This window comes from Carcharodon carcharias, chromosome 12 (assembly GCF_017639515.1).
Source record: "Carcharodon carcharias isolate sCarCar2 chromosome 12, sCarCar2.pri, whole genome shotgun sequence".
NCBI classification, from domain to species: domain Eukaryota; kingdom Metazoa; phylum Chordata; class Chondrichthyes; order Lamniformes; family Lamnidae; genus Carcharodon; species Carcharodon carcharias.
Genome location: NC_054478.1, coordinates 120,123,369 through 120,141,363, shown reverse-complemented (window position 1 = coordinate 120,141,363; position 17,995 = coordinate 120,123,369). Strand labels below are relative to the sequence as shown.

General features: G+C 46.5%; 1 protein-coding gene across 2 annotated transcripts in view; it reads right to left on the bottom strand.

The window, feature by feature from the left end:
* Positions 1–2,103: 2,103 nt before the first annotated feature.
* trpm2 (transient receptor potential cation channel, subfamily M, member 2) overlaps positions 2,104–17,995 on the bottom strand; it is a 543,973-nt gene continuing 528,081 nt past the window's right edge. For both annotated transcript variants that reach the window (XM_041200804.1, XM_041200805.1), the window contains 5 exons: positions 13,715–13,801; positions 7,504–7,606; positions 4,288–4,389; positions 3,303–3,404; positions 2,104–2,585 (listed from right to left, as the gene is read on the bottom strand). In XM_041200804.1, the coding sequence (XP_041056738.1) occupies positions 2,406–2,585; positions 3,303–3,404; positions 4,288–4,389; positions 7,504–7,606; positions 13,715–13,801 (574 nt within the window). In that variant the 3' untranslated portion in view covers positions 2,104–2,405. The remainder of the gene's footprint in view (positions 2,586–3,302; positions 3,405–4,287; positions 4,390–7,503; positions 7,607–13,714; positions 13,802–17,995) is intronic.

Sequence of the window (17,995 nt, the reverse complement as noted above, 5' to 3'; positions counted from 1 at the left end):
AGAGTCCTCGGGATCTTTGAGGCATCGTAAGCACCTTCTGAGGGAGGAATGGAATATGTCAGTTGATAACATTATAACAAAGTGACTGTACATGCATGGCCATTGCTAGTCACAATGGACAACAGCCTCACTGAGGCACTGTGATTGGATTTGCAATGGGGACTATTGATTTGAACTTCCATTGGAGATGCCATGATCCTACATCTCTTACACACTCCCCCAGTCTCTCATCTGTCCACTAGACTCTTACCTTCCTCCAAGACCCCTGCCTCTTCATGACCTGTGGACCTTGCTCCATGCTCACATTGCATGTCCAGGGCATCCATCTCATACTTTGAAAGGATCAGGAAGTTGGCCACCCTACCATCCATTCGGACATGCTCCAAGCACATTATGGCTTCTCTTCCCCTGTACAGACAAAAGTGCATTCACTAGTCCACCTTCTACCTACCACACCATACCAGACTTGCAACCCCCAACCCCCTCCAGGAGACCCAGGTTGAGGTGCCCATCAGATTAGCACACCTCACCCTTGTACACACCCAAGGCAAGCGGGTACATTTCCCAGCCTTGGCCGGCACAGGGATATGTGCCATTTGGTACTCTGCATCTCAATCCTCTGATTGCCATGAAGAACAGCCACCCTCCAAGACATCTATACACAGTTCCATGCCAAGAAAGGTACTCACTCTTGTGGAGCACAGAAGATCATTGAACCTCTTCTGGCACTGGATCCATGTGCAGCACACAACATCATGCCTGTTCGTCTGGGCAGCCAACTCCGTCCCAGCCTTCTTCATCTGGTGAGGTGGCCTTCTCTTGCCATTGCAGCATGACCACATTGGGCATTCAGCCTCCATGAGAGCATGCAGGCAATTGTCCGAAAAGCAGGGAGAAGAGTGCATTGTCTTCCCACCTTGTGTGCCCATTGATAGCTGAGGCCACAACTCCTGCCAACTAAAAAATCTTTAGGTCTCTCGTGGACAGTTCCCTGAGGCTCCTCACCAGCTCTTGGCAGCCTTCAGGGAGCTAGCTGTCTGTGCTGTTTTTAAACCCCTTCTCCGAGTCCCCTTTGGATCTAGCGCCCGCCATGCTCTCGCCGCCATCAGCAGCACTGAACCCCTGTCAGCGTGCATTTCACGCTTGTTGGAACTTAACTGGCTAGCCAGCACTTAATTGGTTAACCAATATTATATCACTTTTGGGTTGCGATCAAGGGTGGGCGCACACATCACATCTGCTTCCGGGTGCAAAATTCAGGCCTCTGGGCAGGGATTTGCTCTTGGCTTGTGGGCTCGGTGGGCGAGATTGCAAGCCCAACCGCCTCCTGTGCTAGGCTCTGCACTGCGATTTCACTCCGTGCCTCAGGGAGATTGACGCACTATGTAATAAAAAGTAAAGAGAATAAAAATTTAATAAAACATATTCCCTCATGGGACTCTGTCACATGAGCTGGGACATGTTTTTAATTCAAAAATAAAGTTTTTATTTAATGTTTATTTTCTTTAGGAAACCTCATCTTGCTCATAGATGAGGTTTCCTAAAAATGTATAGGCGGTTTGGCGCTTTTGCCTGCCTGCCAACTGTTAGGTTGGGCGGGCAGCATAAATTAAATTTAATTAGATTGTTAATAGTCTTAATAGGCCTTTTAATTATCGGTGGGTGCGTAGCCGACTCCGGCATGCACCCGCCGAACGAAATATCGTGAGACTGCGCGATGACATCGGGACACATGCCCGACAGCATCATGCGTTATTTTACTGTGTCGGGCGCACACCCGCATGCTGAGCATAATATTCTACCCTGTGTTTCTCACTGTCTCTTTCTCTCTTTCCCTCTCTATTTCTCTATCTCTTTTTCTCTCTCTGTCTCTTTTTCTCTCTCTGTGTGTCTCTTTTTCTCTCTCTCTCTCTCTGTCCCTCTCTCTGTCTCTCTCTCTCTCTGTCTGTCTGTCTCTCTCTCTCTCTCTGTCTCTCTCTCTCTCTGTGTCTCTCTCTGTATCAAATGCTTTCTGGAACCAAAATTCAGAGCAGCTGATACAGCCTAACATCCTCAGTCGAAACAGTAAGAGGGTTTTAGGGAATAAGAAGGTGATAACGGTGATCAGTGTACAGAGATCTCTCTTTATTGTGCAACATTTCAATAGATTATATCTCCCTTTAATCTCAGGTGTAGAACATGCAAAAAAAAGAGCAAGGTGTCAGTTTACAGGAGCTTCCATATTGGGTGCACCAATTTATTACAGCAGCTACTGCATGCACAGCTTAGAGATTGTTTTACCCTATTTGCCCTCACAAATGGTGCTTCACTGAGTGAGTTGTATCCAGTTCCCTTGTGCTCAGGTGTTCAGGCTTGGTTAAGGTTGACTCCTACTTTGATATTGGTCTTCCAGCGAAGTGAGCAGATCAGAAACAGGCATCATGGATCTCAGTCACTTTCTGCAGGTATTCTTTGTACAACACACACACTGGCACATCCTGCTCAACAACTTGCCACTGCACTGATAGTTGCTGCACTGCACCCTCCATAATCAAAGGAATCTTCATCCGTCTGCTTGTCCCAGATCCACCTCTATTTGTGATTGACTTTAGAAAGGAAAGGAAACACAGGCGGGAAGATCAGTTTCAAATTTCTCAACATTTATTATACAGCTGTGACAGGCAGCTTAACTCTTCTGTCCTCCGTCTCTCATGGTAATGAATCAGGGGCCAGTAAGCCACCTAACCAACTGTTTCCATGTGCATGCCTTGGTGGTAGCACTGTTGGGCTATTCCACTGTTAAGTTATCAAGGCCAAGCCAATCCTTTACTTTCTGCAGATAGGCACACATTCACCAGGTAGTGGCCAGGAGCAGAAACCTTGGCTAATTCCTAACTCACCTACATTGTCCTCAATGAAGACACTGAGGTGAATAGTATTTGTCCTACTGTTTCCCTGGCTGAAATCAGCAAATTCAGTGCAGACTGGGAATGCAATCTGATCTTTTTGCTCTGTCTTGCTCAGTACCACAATAAACATCTTTAATAAACATAAAGATCATTCATTTCTATGGGAATTTCTGGAGTAGAGTCAACTGGCTACAAGCAATGGCTTTTGGTGTCTACAATCTGACTCAATAATAAAAAAAATGAGTATTGTTGAAAAAAGAGACCTGCTTTCAAAGCTTTTCATTCTGAGCATTTAGCATGACTCTTTTCAGCAATGCTCAAGTTCTGTATTATCAAATAGTCATTAATAACAGTTTAACAACAGTTAAACAACAGTTTTCATAAATAATTCTTGCAGTGTAAAAAAAGACTCACATTTATGAATGGATTGTCATCATTCAGGTGGAAATTAAGGGCCAGAGTTTCAATCCATGCATTATCTGTGTTCCTTGAATCATCCACATATCCTCTGTAAACCTGAAACACACATGTCCAAAATACATGTACACCAGCATGCGAGATCAGCTCAGGTTGAGATTCATCTTGCAGATTTATGGGGTAAAGGCAGGGGAATGGGACTAGATGAGTTGCCCTTGCAGAAAGCTGGCATAGACATAATGGGTGGAAAGCCTGTCATTGCTGTAACCAATCTATGATCCAAGTACATTGCTGATCTATAACAGATCTGTGATCAGCATTAAGCACTGACACACAGAGAAGATATCTGCAAGGACTCTGAATGTTAAGAAGAGGCAGAGACACCAACGAACGAGTCAGAGACCAGGAGGTAGTGTGAGAAGAGATACCGGTATGGGAGATAGAGATTTAGGAGATGCAGACTAAACACAGAGAGATTCAGGCATGGGAGATAGGCTAAGAGGTGCTAGAACCTAGAGGTCACAGGGAAGTACAGATATGATGAAAACTCTGATAACATAAGTGATCATGAGAGTCGAGACGTAGATAAACAAAAATGCAGACAATGTACCGGTACAGACAATGGATGAAGTCTTCATCCAGACAAAATGATTTAATCTTTTAGCAAGCAGTTAAGATGACATTGCTTGGGTTTAGAGGTGTTGTTCCCCTTCTCATCCACTTCATCCACGTTTCTAAGTACATGACATGATCAACAGATTCACACTGCACAAATACTTTAGAATTAGTCATGGCAATGCTAAACATGGATTGGAAAAGGCATGTGGAGCCTGAAGGGATTCCAAAGCAAAGTGAGCTTAGGTCCTGGCTCTGGATTCAAAACTGTGATTATTTAATTCACTGGTGCATTCACACTGGCAGTGTCAATGCACCCAGTGTAACATGACTCTTCAAATTAATTAGTACAAAATTTAGTTCCAACCTCAAAGGCTTCCTTCATAAGTTTCTGAAACATGTCCAGCATCTTTGGGTTTAAAATGATCTTCATACTCTTTGGGAATGTCTCTCCGGATTGCAGGACTCCCTGAAGGGGAGAAAAAGTAAACAATAAAGAGACGTTGTCTATTGAACATGAGTTGTAGATGTGTTTTCTCCTGTCTTCTCTTTATCTTTCCTGCAACTTTTGCTGGACTCCATGGTCAACTTTCCAGTAAATCACCTTGCTGCGAGTTTAGAAAGTCAAGCTTTTTGAGCGTAGAGCGATATCTCTCTTACAATATGGGTCTCTTTCTCTCTCCCTCTCCGAGCTGAATTTTTCACTCTGGAGACTAAGTGGGGTTGCGGGCAGGATAAGTGGCACGTTTCCTGCTGGCCATCATGGCAGGTTTCCACACCAGATTGTCTATTTTTCAGCTCATTATTTATGCATGTGTATGAAGAATGTCATATGTTGTGGCGAGGCACACTGGGATTCGTCCACCCAGCCGTTACCTCATCAGCTCATCTTTCCAGGCACAATATTTAAACTGCACCTGTGCATACATCACTCTTTGCAGCCCAGGACTGGTCCTTGCAAGCAACGGAATACTTCAGAGGGAAGAAGCGGAATGCCCTGAAGTTCAGTGACAATGCACTGGGGACACTTCTTAACAGTATGGAGGAAAGGTGGAACATACTTTTCCCCCGTGATGGGAGCTGGAGTTCCATCAACCTCACCAGTTTGGGAGCAGGTTGCCAGGGCAGTCAGCGTCAATGTGCCCCAGAAGAGGACCCCCATCTAGTGCAGGAAGTGATGAATGATCTCATCCACTCCACCAGGGTAAGTCCACCTTCTCCTCACTCTGAACTCACAATCTCACAAACCCATCAGGCATTTGCAAGGTTACGGTCCACAGGATTCTCACACACTACCATCACAAGGGACATCACCACTGACTCTCTCACACACACTTTGACATCTTCATCTCTTCTCACATCCTGTACAGCTCACATCCTCAGCTCTTAAACACACACACATGGCAGACAACCTTATCATCTGTCCATAGTCAGTCCATATGTCTTAATGCAAGACAAGGTCACCACAAGAAATCGCAGAGATCCCAGGCGGGGTGGGGGGGCGGGGCGGCGGGGGGGTGGGGGTGGGGGGGGTGGTGGTGGTGGTGGTGGTGCCTGAGCTCATATATATGAGCTGTATATGTATGGCAGAGCTGGCTGGCGAGGACCCGGACTGTGCCTAGACGGAGGGTGTAATCAGCATCTCCCGAGCCAGTGAGGGCACCTGCCAAAACTATGAGTGCTTTGTAATGTTGGTAACTATGCAGCCCATCTCTATTACCTCGTCCCTTTGATGGGCACCAGCAGCAAAAGGAAGACAGCCACAGGCAGCCAGTCCATCAACTGTAGCCCCCTGGCCACCTCGGATGAGGATCCTGAGGACACACTGGATGAAGACCCATCGCAGCGTTCACCTGCACTCTCCACCAACGCAGAGGTGCACACCTCAGTGGGACCTAGTTTAGATCAAGCTCAGGGTCACAATCTGGAGAACCCAGCGCAAGTTCAGGTCTGCAGCAAGCAGAGGCAGGGACTTCCAAGGTCACCAGCACACAGAGATCCGCTGGAGGCCAGGCTCCTGCAGAGTCAGATGACAAGCCTATGGGCTTGGCTCTAACACAGATATTGGAGCTGCAAAGACAGGTGTGGGAACATCAGACAGGTTTGTCAGATGCCACCACCAGATTGCAATGAATGATGAAGGAGTCCATCCACATTCAGTCTGATGCCGTTGTGCTGACACGCAGCGTACCATGATCAACTTGGTAGGGTGGCAATCGCCTTGGACACCTTGGTCCAGGACTTTGCGCTCACTCTGCCCCAGGATTGGCACTCCATCAGTAGCCATAGGAGGGATCTATCTGTTGAAATGTGAGGGGGAGACAGGCACCTTGACCTCACTCCAGGTACCCCTTCTCCTCAAGGAATCAGGCAGAAGCCCTTGGGCACTCATAGGGAGGAGGATCATCAGCCGGATACCTCTGAGCCGTCCATCCAGGTGACTCCAAGGGTATCCAGCTGCTCCCAATATCCTCTGCCTGTGACCTTATCAGCTCCAGCTACACAGGCTGAGGGTACACCTGTCCCACAGCAGATCACATCACTTCCCCACATCCTCTCCCACACCACCTCCTCAAATCACCTGCCTCACACCTCCTCCCACATCCCTGCCCTGCATCTTTTGCCCCATATTTCTTCCCCACATTACTTGCCCCACATCCCCTGCCCCACACCGCTCCCCACATCCCTTGCCCCACATCCCTTCCCCACACCCCCTTTCCACAACCCATCCCCATATCCCCTGTCCCACAGCCCCTTCCTCACATCCACTGCCCAGACCCACTGCGCACCATGAGCTTTGGTACCTTGGGTGTGACCTTCTCTACTTGCAGTAGTTTTATATGGATGGGAAATGGCAAATGATATTTAACTGAGGGAGTGGAGTCTGCATTTGCCCTGTTCGAACACTGGACCTTTGGTTATTTGAGATTCAGTGTTTTTCAGTTGAAGTGATGATGAAGCAGATAGAGAGGGGACAAATGTTTTGGATCAGAGATTTCCTGGGTCATAAGAACATAAGAAATAGGAGCAGGAGAAGACCATATGGCCTGTCAAACCTGCTCCACCATTCATGATGATCATGGCTGATCTTGGCCTTCAAATCAATTTTCCTGTCTGCTCCCCATACCCCTGGTAGACTAAAGATCTGTCTATTTCAGCCTTAATTATATACAATGATGGCACATCCACAACCCTCTGTGGTAGAGAATTTCAAGTTTCACAACCCTTTGAGTGAAGAGATTTCTCCTTGTCCCAACTCATCGGTTCCCTATCTTGAAACTGAGCCCTTTCTCTCGATTCTCCAGCCAAATCAAACAATGCCTCAGTATCTAAAATTTCAAGCCTGGGCATAATCCTGAATGTTTCAATGAGATCACCTCCACTGGGTGCAATTACATCCAGGCAAGTTTACATAGGAAATGTCAATAGCAAATAAGTGTATTGGCATATATAATAGAATTGTTGACTGTGTGTGAATACATATATAAAACTGTTACTATATTGTAGGTATAGATTTTGAATTGGCTGCCTTTATACTTATTGGCTACTCTCCTTGTACTTTTCACCACAGAATAATACATACCGCAGGAAGGGTCCAATCTTCATCTGGATATTGCACAACAAGAAACTCTAGTACCTTCTTGCAGCCTTTTACTGTGGCTGAGTTACCCGAGTTCCTCTTAAAGCTGTAATAGAAAGCAAGCATTGGGCTTACTGAGTGTTAGTAAAATGCCAGATAATTAATGCATTCCCTTGTAACATTGCAACTCCCTCTCTAAACACTGGTCCATGTCTTTGCATTGAGACATGGTACTAATGCAATATTGATGAATTTCCCAGCACAAGATTGTCTCCTAGGAGTATTGGGCCTCTGGAGGAGTAACTGTCCATCTGATGAAGTGTGTGGCCCTGTTGAGTGAAGCTCGGTGCCAAAACTGCAATTTCACACAGCTCCTTTATGGTGTTTTTCCAGGCTATCGACTGGATTAGCAGTGCATTGCTGGGATTGGCTCCAACACCTTGGTGGGCATTTACCCTGAACATATAATCTGGGCCTGTGTGTGTACCATTTAACCTGGTACTGAGCCCAGCACTAGGTGAGTGTTGTAAGGGAGTGTTTGTGGGGGGGTGGGGGGGGGGTTGGTTGGTTGGTTGGAGAGGGGGTTGTTGGAAATCATCCAGGGTTCAATTCCAGATTTAGTGATCACTGTTAGACAATGAGCATGTATGTACGTTGACAGGGCCCCGGCCCTCCTCCTATTACCCAATCTGTATTTCCACAGCCCGAGCTCATAGAAGTGCCAGGATATTGGGAGAGAAAGCAAACAAATGATGACTGGGCACTAGCACACTCTTCTATCAGTAACTGCACCACAGTTACTAAATTAAGAGAGGATTTATTCATTTATTTTGGGCTCGATATAGATTTCAGAAGAGACAGTAAAGAGGAGATCATGAGGGATTCAGTGAAACAAGGAAATGATGCCCATTTTCCAAAAGGCTGCCAAAACAGATTAATACAATAACAGGTTCATATGCAAATTTGTGAAGTCAATAATCAAGTGTAAATTGGTGGACCAGCAACCAAGGTAAACTGAGGAGGGGAAATCCCACCTGACTAATGTCCTGTGATGTGATGCGCCTTAACTTCTAAAAGGCTGTTGACAAAGTTTCTCACAAAAGGCTCTTTGTTACTGTCAAAACTGTAAGGACTTAGGGAAGAATTAGACTCCAGAAGGAGATGCAAATTCATGGGCTGAATTTTCCCATGAGTGTTGGGAACTTTCATCGAGACCACTTCTGGGTCCCAACCGTGCTGGTGTCTGATGCCTGCTGTGCAGCATGATCATGTCGGGTGGCCAATTAAAATAGATAATTATATAGATAAAAAAACACAGCAATAGACCCACTTGACCCAGTCAGTCCATGCCAACATTTAGCTAAATTTATTATCACAACCAATTATGGATAACAGGCAGCATTAGTGATGTAGGAAGCCCAATTAGAGGCCCCTCATCACTGGATGGCAGCAGCCCCACCAGGAGAGCTGGGCTCTATTGAGGCAGAAAGGGGAGCATGGGAGTGCCTCAAAATAGAGATGCTGTCAGAGTTTCAAAATAAGGAAGGCTCACAGCTATTAGGGCCATCAACGTGAAGGCAGAACCTCACCAGCAGGTTTTATTGTGGCCATGGCCATGGCCTTTTCATCCTTGAGGCATTGAGAGGAGTTTCTGATGGACTCCTGGTTTGCCGCTGGGAGGCCACCTTCAATTAATTCCTGGGCTTGGGACTCAGTGGAGGAGCCAACCAAAATCAGGAATATGCCAGCAGCTTCTGAAAGTGTCCCCTAAGTGGCCTTAATTGGCCTGCCTCTGTGGAGCAGGTTGTCAACTCCCTGTCTCTGGGAAACTCACATGGAGGCAGGACAGCATTGGGGAGTCATTCCGATGCACAGCTATCTTAATTTTCCTGCCTTTGCCACTGTGGCAAAATTTAGTCCATGACGTAAGAGACTGATATCGTTGAGATATACATTTCTGGTAATAGCTGGGCAAACTTGCAGAAATTGTACTTTGCAGTTCATTAGTTGCACAGCTCTTACAGTTGTTAACAACAGAAGGAAAAAACATGGCACACAAAAGTTATCTACAAAAGGAGAAAGGGCTTGACAGGGTGGATGCTGAAAGGCTCCCATGGCTGAAGAAGCTAGAAATAGGGGTCATAATCTTGAGATAAATGGTTGGCTATTTAGTTGAAGAGAAATTTCTTTATTCAGATGGTTCTGAATCTTTGAAAGTCTCTCCCCAGAGGGCTATGGATGCTCACAGTCATTGGGTATATTCAAAGTTGAGATTGATGTGTTTTTGGACACTAAGGGTATGGGGTTGGGGAAGGGAGGGGAGGGTTGTGGTGGGTAACTGGAGTTCAGGTAGATGATCCATGAACTTATTGAATGGTGGGGCTGGCTTGAGATGTTGTGTGGCCTATTCCATCTTTTTCATGTTCTTATCTGATGATAACTCAGTATTTAGATAGCAACTTTTAGTTTTCCTTTCAAGGAGCTAAACAGAAGAATTACTACTGAAAAGATAAAGGCGTTAATCAGATATTCATCTTGTTAACTGGAATGATAGCTGGGATTTTTCACAGCCAGCAGGAGTCTCACCGCTGGACCTGAATGGTGAATGGGTGGGTGGCATCCTGTTTCGGTGAACAGTAGGACCCGGGGTTGCATTTTGCTGGTGGAAATTAATTAAATGGCTGCCGCCAGTCTGCCATCCTTATTAAGGATAACCGTCTGCCACCATTCAGAGAGCTGAAAGCTCAGCATTGCCACTGGCAGCAGTGGCCACTCCTGGAGTTGCACCTGAAGAAAGAGGACATATCGATGGATGTGCACTCCCAAAGTCAGTTAAGTGGGAGCTGGGGCAAAATAGACAGGCGAAGGAGTGGAGTGGTGTCATTGAGGGTAGAAGGCGCTGATAGTGTAGGGGAAGTCATTGCTGCATGGGGATCTCTATTTTGGCCAAAGAGTGTCTATAAAGGTGGCCATCCCTACCATGGAGCACACTTGGGAGGCTGTCAGGGTTGATCAGGTGGGCTTCCCACATGGCGGAGCCCCCCTCCCCCACTGCTGATAAAATGCCAGCAGAGGCAGGAAGATGCCCTTAATTAGCTACTTAAGCAGCTCAACCAGACTTCAGGTGGCCATCTGCTACCTTTCCTGCTGCTGCCTTATTGGCATGGTGACAGGAAGTCATCGGGCATCCCACCCACACCATATTATGCTATTTTTCCAGCCTTCCCAGCACCAAGCCCATCCCCAAAGCCTCTATTAAATTCTGATGTCATGTTGCTATGCTGCTTAATGGAGACAGCAAAGAGCTCCTGTGAGGGGAAAAGATCAATCTAAAGCTGAAGCAAGGTTTTTTTTCCTGTTTGCTATCTCGAATACTTTACTCAAAGTTTAGTCAGATATTAGGGTTAGTCAAGATACTCTCAAAACAGGAAGGTGGGATGTCAGGATGATCTAGAATACAGCAGCTGGAAGAGAAAGCTGGATGGATAAAACCCCAATATTGTGCAGGAGCATTAAGTAATTCAAGTATGGGATATATCACACTGAAACCTGACCCGATGCTTATAACTTTCACACTATGTTTTCCAGCAGGGGTGAGTGGAACATGAACCCCAACACAGTATATACCCTGTTCTCGTAATAAATGGCCAGAGTAGGATTCTAATCAAAAACAGAAAATGTTGGAAAAACTCAGCAGGTCTAACAGCATCTGTGGAGAGAAAAAAAATTGGTTAAGTCTGTATGACTTCTTCAGAGCTAAAGAGAAGTAAAAGTGTGATGAAATTTATACTGTTTAAGGGGCGTGGAGCAGTTGAAGTTGGATAGAGGGCCAGTGATAGATGGAGGTAAAGGAGAGATTGCCAGAGATGTCATGGATAAAAGGGTGTTAATGGTAGTGGTACTCGCTAAAGGAGGTGCTGATGGTGGTATTAAGGTCAGAAAGCAGAATGTGATAATAGCGGGACAAGGGTAAGCACTCTGGAAAGAACAACATGAACAAGTGACAGATGGCCCTTATGGGGATGGGATGGGGGAAGGGACAGCGGTGGAGAAAAAAGATCGCAAATAGGATAAGAGATAGGGATAAAACAATGAATAAAAATGAAAATAAATAAAAATAAGTGGATAAAAAATAAAAATTAAAAAAGTAAAATGAAAAAATTAATATGAATATTGAAAAAAAGGATAAAAAGGGGTGAGGATGGAGGAGAGAGTTCATGGTCTGAAGTTGTTGAACTCAATATTCAGTCCGGAAGACTGTAAAGTGCCTAGTTGGAAGATGAGGTGCTGTCCCTCCAGTTTGCATTGAGCTTCACTGGAACATTGCAGCAGGCCAAGGACAGACATGTGGACATGAGAGCAGGATGGTCTTTGAAATGGCAAGCAAGAGGAAGGTCTGGGTCATGCTTGCAGCAGACCAAAGATGTTCCGCAAAGCAGTCACCCAGTCTGCGTTTGGTTCCTCCAAAGTAGAGGACACCGCATTGGGAGCAGCAAATACAGTAGACCAAAACGAAGGAGGTGCAAGTGAAATGCTGCTTCACTTGAAAGGAGTGTTTGGGCCCCAGATGTTGAGGAGGGAGGAGGTAAAGGGGCAGGTGTTGTACGTCCCGCGATTGCATGGGAAGGTGCAGTGGGAGGGGGTTGAGGTGTAGGGGATGATGGAGGAGTGGACCAGGATGTCCTGGTAGGAATGGTCCCTACGGAATGCTGACATTGGGGGTAAAGGGAAGGTGTGTTTGGTGGTGACATCATGCTGGAGCTGGCAGACATAGCGGAGGATGATCCTTTCAATGCGGAGGCTGGTGGAGTAAAAAGTGAGGACAAGGGGGTCCCTATCATGGTTCTGGGAGAGAGGGGAAGGTGTGAGGGCAGAAACACAGGAGATGGGTCGGACACAGTTGAGGGTCCTGTCAATCGCAGTGGGTGGGAAGCTCGGTTAAGGAAGAAGGAAGACATGTCAGGAGCGCCATTTTGGAAAGTGGCATAATCAGAACAGATGCAACGGAGATAAAGGAACTAAGAAAATGGGATGGAGTCCTTACAGGAAGCAGGGTGTGAGAAGCTGTAGTCAAGGTAGCTGTGAAAGTCGGTGGGCTTTGTAATGAATATTGGTGGTCAGTCTATCACCAGAAATTGAGACAGAGAGGTCAAGGAGGGGAAGGGAAGTGTCAGAGATGGACCATGTGAAGGTGATGGAGGGGTTGAAATTGAAAGCAAAATTGATAAATTTTTCCAGGTGTAGACGAAAGCATGAAGCAGCACCGAAACAGTCATCGATGTACGGGAAAAAGAATTGTGGGAGGGGGCCTGAGTAGGATTGGAACAAGGAAATGTTCCACATACCCCATAAAGAGACAGGCATAACTAGGGCCCATGCAGGTACTTACAGCCACACCCTTTATTTGAAGGAAGTGAGACAAGTTTAACGAGAAATTGTTCAGTGAGAGAACAAGTTCAGCCAGATGGAGGGGAGTGGTAGTGGATGGGGATTGTTCAGGCCTCTGTTCAAGGAAGAAGCAGAGAGCCCTCAGACCATCCTGGTGGGGGATGGAAATGTACTGGGATTGGAGGTCCATGGTGAAGAGGAAAAAGTTGGGCCAGGAAACAGAAAGTTGTTGATATGATGTAGGGCATCAGAGGAATCATGGATACAGGTGGGAAGAGACTGGATAAGGGGAGAGAGAACAGAGTCAAGATAGGAAGAAATGAGTTCCATGGAGCAGGAACAGGCTGACATGATTGGTCTTTCGGGTCAGTCCTGTTTGTGCATTTTGGGGAGGAGGTAGAAGTGGGCTGTCTGGGGTTGGGAGACTATGAGGTTGGAAGCTGTGAAGGGAAGATCTCCAGAGGAGATGAGGTCAGTGACAGTCCTGTAAACAGGGATTCTAATCAAAGGTGAAAGATCAGTTACATGCTTATCACAAACTGCACTTTCATTATTTAGTATAGATTGACCAGGGCTGACTTCCCATATGGAAAAAACCAGTAACTTGGAAATGAAAGGTACCAGTAAAATTTGTCTGAACTGCTCCTGTGTACCTTAAATGGGAACTGCAGTACTAATGGTACCAGTATTACTGATTTTTACTGGGATTTGGCAGTTTTGAGTTGGTTTGCCCTTCTGGGCTTATTGTAAAAATTACAATATTCAGGACTTAAAGTACATGAAAGATTCCTTATTATAAACAAGCCACAGTTGTCTGTCTTCTTACCGTGTAATGATGGGATCCATTGCATGATTTGCACCAAAATAGCGAAGCTTCCCTCTTCCATCCAGGCCAGTCCTTCCCTTTGGGTTTCTGAAACATGCATGAACAAGTTTTCAGCTGCCATATCCAGAAATTTAGTAACTAGGCACTGCGCTGCTGGAAGAGAGCGAAGCAGAACTTCCACTACATGGACTGTTCACAAATCCCTGGATACATAAAGTCATTGCAATATTAGGGGCAGGTACCAATCTTAAAGGCCCATGAAATGTTGGAGTTGGATTCTGCTGTCCCCAAGAGGAGGGAGCACTGGAGTCACAGACAAACTGCCTTAACATGCAGAGGAGCTTCACTAGGAGGGTTCCAAATAAAAAGGGACTTCAGTTATTTGGGAAGACAGGAGGAGCTGGCATTGTTCTCCTTAAATCAGAGAAGGTTAAGGGAGAATTAAAATCACAAATGGTTTTGACAGATTAAATATGAAACTATTTTCATTGGCAGGAGGTTGAGTAACCAGAGGACAAAAAATTAAGGGAATTGCCAAAGAAACAGAGGTGTGATAAAAAGAATTATTTTGTTTAGCCAGTTATGTTGATCTGGGATTCTCTGCTCAAATTGTGTGGAGAAAATGGATTCAATAGCAACTTCCAGCAATAAATACATGAAGGCAAAAATATTCAGATCTGTGGGGAAAGAGAAGTGAGGCTAATTAGATAATTCTTTCAAAGAACTGGCACAGTTGTGATGTGCCGAACAGCCTTCTTCTGTGCTGTCATTCAATGATTGTATGGCTGGGATTTTCTGCTTCCTCCCGCAGCGGGCATCATGGCAGGTGGGACTGGAAATACTGTGAGAAAGCTAAAAATTGGTCTTAAAGCCGCTGTAAAACCAGTTCCCAATTGTGTGTTGCAGCCTTCAATGGCAGGCCACATTTCCCACCGTGGCACTTTGGGAACGCTATTTCAATAGATTTGCATCTCATGTTAAGGGCTGATCACCCCAAGTGGCTTATGTCATTCTGTAACATAGGGCAGGATTTTGCCATTGGTGAGCAGGGGGCGGGGCTCGCTTGCCGACACGTAAAATGACGCGGGAACCCCCAACGTCATCCTGCCCCATTTAAACTTTCAGGAAGGCGGGGACACAGCCAAATCACCTGTGCGCCCGCTGACCTGTCAATGGCCAATTGAGGCCATTGACAGGATCATTAAAACAATTAAAGGACCTGCCCACCCAATCTTAAGGTGGGATGAGGTTTCATGCAGGGTCTTAAACATTTTAATAAACTTAGTATGTATATTATAAACATGTCCCATCTCATGTGACATTGTCACATGAGGGGGACATGTTAGGGAATTTTTTTTTCTATTTTTAACATTTTTCAGAGCGTAAGTGATCTCCCTGAGGCAGCACTTAGCCTCAGGGAGATGTGTGCTCTTTTATGCGTATGCGCGAAAGAGTGCACTCTTGTTTTTGGGGAATAACTCCCCACCCGCAAAGGAAGCCGGACATTACACTGGGCAGGCCTTAATTGGCCCGTCCACATATATTGGCGGCGGGACCCGCTTCCTCAGCAGGGATCGGCTCCCCACCTGCCGGAGATTGGGTCGGGCCCGCCCGCCTGGCAGGCAGAAAATTCTGACCATACTCTCTCCCCATCTGAGGATGCTAAACCCCCCCACACCTCCCCACCACCACCATAAGTCATGTGATTGCAACATTCCCCATTCTAAACCCCCAGTGGATCTCTTGCCCTGCAGTCCCTTCCCATGCCACAGGCCAGTCCTCAGCACCAGGATAGGGAGAGAGTATGGGAAGAGATAGACTGACATAAGCCTCTTGGAGGGAGCAGCCCTTACCATTCCCCACACTGAATCATCAGGGTATGTCAGCATGTAATTGGAATGACGTGTTTCACAACAGTATATAAGCGACATGCCCCTGTCAACTCATGACTTCGAGGTTTGCTTGCCTACCTTGCATCTTTTGCAGTGCTCGTGGTAATCAGGGCCAGGCTTCGCAGGCAGCACCACATCGCTTTCAGGGTGATGGCAGAGGCAAGTCTCTACCTACCAGACCAGCTATAAGGCAGGGTTGGCTTCTAATGGGCTGCAGGGCTAGGGCTGCACTGGAGAAAGGGGGAAACTGACCTGAGGCATGGGAAGGGGCTGCAGGGCAAGGGCTTCACTGGGGGGTAAGAGTGAAGAAGGTTGCAATCAAAGACATGACTGGGGGAAGATACGGGGGTGGAGGGCAGGGGTTGGTTAGCATCCTCAGTGCCAGGATGGGGAGAGAGTACATTACAGAATGACATTGTTGAGCTTGCAAAGACTGTCCTTGTCCCAGTCCAGGGAGGGAGCGGGCATGTCTGTCCACTCTCAGTTGTGCCCAGCATGTTCTGTGTAGGGCATTGTTGTAATATCACATGCCTCAGTCCATAGGGTTTCTGGCATCCTGACTCAGGAGGGAATGGAGGAGGACCCATTGTCAAAGAATGGAATAGCCCCAAACATTACATTGCTGTAGTGTTTCCATCCCTCCCTCCTCCTCAAACCTAAAAAAAGAGAGAGGAAGAGGCAGTGCCTTCAGGAGTACACCAGACCTGCAAGGGACACTCTTCTGAAAGTGGATTTTAAAGAAAAAACAGCTGATTGGTGAGTAAATCCTGGGAGCAGACTCGGAGGGAGGAGCACTGGAGCAGTGAGTATAAATCTAGTTTACCTCGGAGATCCGCGGCCTTGTCTCCAGGGAGCAGACTTGGAGGGAGGAGCACTGGAGCACAGAGTAACTGAAGCCAAAACTGAAAAAGTGACATCATAGGAAAGCTGTGCTCTAAATTGGTTGGTAGGAAATCTGCACCAAATTTGAAAAAAAAACACTGCAAATCTAATTAATAAATTAATTATCTAAGTAGAGATGGTTGGGCTGGTGATGTGCTGTAGCTGTATGATGTGGGAGCTGGCAGATCCCATTACGAGCCACAGTGACCACATCTGCAGCAAGTGTTGGTTGCTGGAGGAACTCCGGCTCAGAATTGATGAGCTGGAGTGCGAACTCCAGATGCTGCGGCACATCCGGGAGGGGGAGAGTTACCTGGGTGCTTTGTATCAGGAGGCGGTCACACCCTATAGATTAAGTACCTCAATTCCGATCAGTGGTCAGTGTCAGCTGTGTGTGACTGCAAGTAAGGCAGGTAGAGGGATCCTGTGTTCAGGAACAGAGGAGCCTCAGCTCTTGACCTTGTCCAACAGGTACGAGGTACTTGCTCCCTGTGTGGATGAGGAAGAGGGCTGTAGGAAGGATGAGCCAGCTGACCACGGCACTGTGGCACAGGAGGCCATTCAAGAGGGGGGAGCAAAAAGACAAGTGGTAGTTGTAGGGGATTCTATAATTAGGGGAAATGATAGCTTCCTTTGTAAGCAGGATCGAGAATCCCGCATGGTATGTTGCCTGCCCGGTGCCAGGGTGAGGGACATCTCTGACCGGCTTGAAAAGATATTGGAGAGGGAGGAGGAGGATCCAGTTGTTGTGGTCCACATCGGGACAAATAACATAGGTAAGACTAGGAAAGGGGACCTGTTTGGGGATTTATCAGGAACTAGGAACTAAATTAATGAACAGGTCCTCGGGGGTTATAATCTCCAGATTACTACCCGAGCCACGTGCAAATTGGCATAGGGATGCGAGAATAAGGGAAGTAAACACGTGGCTAAAGGAGTGGTGTGGGAAAGAGGGGTTCCATTTCATGGGGCACTGGCATCAATATTGGAACAGGAGGGATCTGTACCGTTGGGACGGTCTCCACTTGAACCAATCTGGGACCAATGTTCTAGCGAAAAGGGTAAAAAGGGTGGTCAGCAGGACTTTAAACTAGAAAGTGGGGGGGTGGGAGGGAAGGGTAAAACTCCAAGAAGTATGACTAATGGAAAACAAAGCAGCAGGTTAGAGTGTGAGGGGGTGGCTTCAACTTCATGCAAAATTATGAAAAAACTGAAAAGAAAGGAGATTCCAAGAGAGGCTATTAAAGTCTCCAGAACACAAAATAGGACAGAGTGTTTGGAAAGGGCTAGGAATCTAACTTCAAGCACATCAGATAAAGGGACGACAATGAGAAAGGGGACGGGAAATACAGGACTGAAGGTGTTGTATCTGAATGCACACAGTATACGAAATAAGGTAAATGAGCTTGTGGCACAGATTGAAATTGGCAGGTATGATGTGGTGGGCATCACGGAGACATGGCTGCAAGGGGATCAGGACTGGGAGCTAAATATCCAAGGATATACA